The sequence below is a fragment of the Mus musculus genome, chromosome 7, assembly GCF_000001635.26.
Source record: "Mus musculus strain C57BL/6J chromosome 7, GRCm38.p6 C57BL/6J".
Lineage (NCBI taxonomy): Eukaryota > Metazoa > Chordata > Mammalia > Rodentia > Muridae > Mus > Mus musculus.
Genome location: NC_000073.6, coordinates 33,941,869 through 33,945,891, shown reverse-complemented (window position 1 = coordinate 33,945,891; position 4,023 = coordinate 33,941,869). Strand labels below are relative to the sequence as shown.

At 47.4% G+C, this 4,023-nt stretch overlaps 1 protein-coding gene across 1 annotated transcript; it reads left to right on the top strand.

Moving 5' to 3' along the window:
* The first annotated feature begins 906 nt into the window (after positions 1 to 906).
* On the top strand, positions 907 to 2,895 carry Scgb2b26 (secretoglobin, family 2B, member 26). Its single transcript, NM_178308.2, has 3 exons — positions 907 to 988; positions 1,440 to 1,621; positions 2,631 to 2,895. Exons 1-3 carry the CDS (start codon positions 928 to 930, stop codon positions 2,724 to 2,726), a joined length of 339 nt encoding a protein of 112 aa, NP_840093.1. The 5' UTR covers positions 907 to 927; the 3' UTR covers positions 2,727 to 2,895.
* Positions 2,896 to 4,023: the final 1,128 nt, after the last annotated feature.

Genomic DNA, 4,023 nt, shown 5'->3' with positions numbered 1-4,023 from the left:
TAGGATAAGTAGGTTGATCTGAACTTGAGACAGCTTACACACAGCACTGCCTGTGACATGTGGAGCAGTGTAGTTTCAGCCAGGCAGTCCACAGTAGTCTGTGGGGTTGTGGACACTGAGAGTTCATGTACTAGGGTGAATCCCTCACTCTACCACTCACTGCTCTCAGCACATGGATCCTTTGAGACATGGTTCCTGACAGAGTTGGGAGGGGGCAAGGTGAGGAGGACAACAGGAATGAGCTACTGTGGAGTGAAGCAGACTTTTTGGTAGAAAACCATCACTAGGCCCTGAGGATACCCACGTGGCCAAATATCTGGGAACTACCATTCCTGAGAGTCATGGAGACCTAGATGTTCCTTCCATGTCCTCACGAATTGATTTCAAAGGCCTCAACAGATAATATGTTCAAGCGGCCCCACAAGAACCCAGAAATACACACGTCTGCTCAGGCCTTGACCTCAGGCACATCGAGTGTTTTGGGTTGTTGGATCCCCACAGAGACAGAGACGCTCCTTGACCCCTGTACCTTCCTGTCCAAACTTGGAAAGGACATGCTTTAGCCAGGAGAGGTGAGGAGTGTGATCGGGAAGCAGAGTTGACAGGTGGAACAGGACCACAGGGCGTTTGGCTCAGCACTCGGGCTGCTGACAAAGGTCAGTTCTAACCCCTCTTTGGCAAGGAACAAACAACTCTCCAGAAACTAATGACATCAGACTGTCTCAGGATGTTTGTTCCTCAGAGTGGGAGGGGCTCCCATCTTCCTCCTGTATGCAAGGGAAGGTGTCCACAGGTGCTAGGTTCTTGCCCAAAGGTGTTTGGAGCTCCTGAAGACAGGTTTGGGGGGTGGAGTTTGCTCGGCTCAGGGTGATAATGTTTTATAAGGAAGAGGATTTGCTTTGAGAAGAGCATTTAGCACTCTCCACCATGAAGGGGACACTTCTTCTGCTGGCCTTGCTGGTGATTGGAGAGCTGGGCTTCCAGACAAGTGAGAGTGTGACCCTTGCTTAACCCATCTCAGTTCCATGTAGATCTCTAAGTGGGGCCCTGAGACAGACCTAGGGGTTCCTGGGAGGCCACTGGCAAGGAACTGCAGAAGAGGGTTGATGCTTTCAGTTCTGGGTTACAACATTTGGGGTGGGTGAGATGGGGAGACAGAGGTGTGCTGGTGATGAGTCTCATGATGAAGGGCCCTTATAAGCACAGTTGAAGGAGAGGCAAGAGTGGGGCTTCCTGAAGTTCAGATATGCAGGTCTGTCCACTCATGTGAAGTGTGTGTCTCATGGAATCCATGTTGTATCTGTGAGGCTACTGCCTTTGTGAGAGTAGGGCTATTGGAAATGTCAGTTAAGGTATTTATAGATGTGTCAAGGAATATTGAGCCTCTGTTTCTGTCAGTCTGTGGTATTTTAATGATGCTTTTCTGTCTGTGTTTGCAGCGGAAGCATGCCTTTCTTTTGCCAGAACTTACGGAGCAATACTTACTCTAAGGAGGACCTTCCTGCATGGTGACCTTTCACAGTTTTATGCTACTGTAGCTGAAAGGGTGGCCTTTGAAAAAATCCAGGATTGCTTTCGTGAGGAAGGACAAAAAACCATAATTCTGAATCCCCAAATTATGGTAATGTCCTCCCTAATCCCACTTGACCATGTAGCAAATGGTGGAAGGCTTTGTACAAATGATCAATGCGACCATTAATACAATGTCAGGTGACCTGTAACTGAGAGGTCAAACCCTTGCCCACCCTAGTACATGTCAAAGCAGCATGCCAGGTACACATCCAGTCAGTTCCATGCATGTTCCTGCTATTCACTGCCACATGCTGGGTAAACATGGGATTCTCACCCATAATAGGAACAGGGGAGTCCTTGGTCTGGCCTATGCACAGGTATGGTACCCACAGGTCTATAGTAAGATGCCTGAAACTTTTTTCTACTGGCTGGCCAGTGACTTCTTTGGAACTTCCCTTGACTCTACTCCCCTGCCTCAGATGGAGCCCCCCTTCCACTGGCATCATCTGAGCTACAGCCTGAACCTCCCTTAATGTCTGAAATGCCACACCCACCCCAGAGAGTGCCTGCAGCTGATCACCACAGCTGTCATCTGATGTCTCTTCTTTCAAGCACAACAGGATTGCAGAGATGTATATTTTGAACAGTGTAGCTCTCACAGTGTTTCCAAAAGTATTTTAGTTGAATGTCAGATCCTTCAAAACCACAGTGCTATCTAAAAAGGAATTTCTCCTAAAAAGCTCACACGGGGGAAATATTTTGAATATGGCCACACAGCCAATGTGCCTGGGGAGACGTCCTCAGGTATGGGAGACATCACCAAACTCATACTCAGCTATCTTGTCCTCCCTGTAGACTTAGACTCCTTCATGCCTTCCAAAACCTTCTCCCTTCTTCCCTGCCTGGCGACGGCAGCTTTCAGGCTTCCTCCTGAAGGCTGTGGGTGGGCTCCAGTTCCCTTGAGGCAGAGTCTGTTGCTGGAGAACTGAATCATTGCAGGGGATTTTATTTCCTGTGGATGGGGAGCAGTATCTGTGTGTTCTTGGGGAGCCTGCTGAGCTCCTGCACCTTGCCTGTAGCCAGCTCTCTCCATGTCTGTCTCTTTTTTTTTTTTTCAGTTATCTCTATACTTAAGCCCAGAATGCAAGAAATACTATGGCAATGACCTCTTAAAGAAAATTCAAGATTTTCTTAACCAGTCAAATATCCATTAGAAGTTAATGGTTTATAGCCAACCCATCTTTGCAATGTGTCTGATCCAAGTGCCATCTTGCTGACCTGTCTTCTTTTTCTCCTGAAGTTGGATTCCTGACACCTGTGCCCTCATCCTGTACTCTCTTAGGCTGATTCTAATAAATGCCTGCAGCTCTGTTCTGTGTCCCATGTCTATGTGCTGAATGGGAATCATATGAGGTCTTCAGATAATCTGGGGAACAGTGACAGAAATGACTTGTGAGGTCACTGAGATCAGGGTGACTACCCCTGACTGTCCAGTTCATCCTTAGAGAGCCATTGCAGCTTTCTTTTCTTTCTGAGTATGTAGACCAGACTGGCCTGGAACTCACAGAGATCCCATGTGTCTCTTCTTCCCGAGTGCTGGGATTATAGGTGTGAGCCCCTACTCACAGTTTACAGCAGCTGTAGGATACTGTGGAGACTGGGGTTCTCTGAGGGTAACTAGCATGTAAGGAGCCACAGGCTTCACCCGACTGGCAGGACAGAGAGGAGGTTCAGAGACACTCACCTCATGTGTTGCCTCTGGGCTTTATCACAGGACTGTGGGCTCCTTGTGTCCAGTTATAACAGAGGAGTAACTCAGGGATGACATGAGTGTGCATCTCAGATTCTCTTGATTTGCTAGTGACACTCACTATTTGTCACAGCCTGACCAATATAGCAGGTTCCAAGACAGTCAGGGCTACACACCGAGACCCTGCCTCAAAAACAAAACCAAGGGGCTGGAGAGATTGCTCAGAGGTTAAGAGCACTGATTGTCCTACCAGAGGTCCCAAGTAGAATTTCCAGCAACCACATGGTGGCACAAAACCATCTATGATCCTCTTCAGGTATGTCTGAAGACAGCAACAGTGTACTCATATTCATAAAATAAATAAATAAATTATTAAAAGAAACCCGAAACTTAATAGTAAACAAAACACTTCAATGGGGAAAGAGATAGGAGTTGATGCCTAACGAAAGGAAAAAGAGCAAAGGGCTGGAAAGAAGGTTCGATGGGTAGAATGCTCCTGCGTGTTATGTGGGACCTGAATTCAACTCCCAGAACCCATGGAAAGCCAGACTTGTTAGCATGTGTCTATCCTTCTATTGATTCTGTTTAGAGATGGGAGGTCTCAGGTGAATTCCCAAAGTTTGTAGACAAGCTACCCTGGCATTCCACAATGTCAGACAGCCAAAGGCCTGTTCTAAACAATGGCTGAGGATTGTCCTCTGATCTCCACATGCTTGCTGTGGCACATGCATGCCTGCTCTCCCTTATACACTCAAACACAA

Bases quoted from the DNA above. Each gene is read 5' to 3' on its own strand.
- Scgb2b26 (NM_178308.2), top strand. From the start codon at position 928: ATGAAGGGGACACTTCTTCTGCTGGCCTTGCTGGTGATTGGAGAGCTG. The intron at 989-1,439 runs GTGAGAGTGTGA...CTGTGTTTGCAG, and splicing joins AGAGCTGGGCTTCCAGACAA to CGGAAGCATGCCTTTCTTTT. The intron at 1,622-2,630 runs GTAATGTCCTCC...TTTTTTTTTCAG, and splicing joins TTCTGAATCCCCAAATTATG to TTATCTCTATACTTAAGCCC.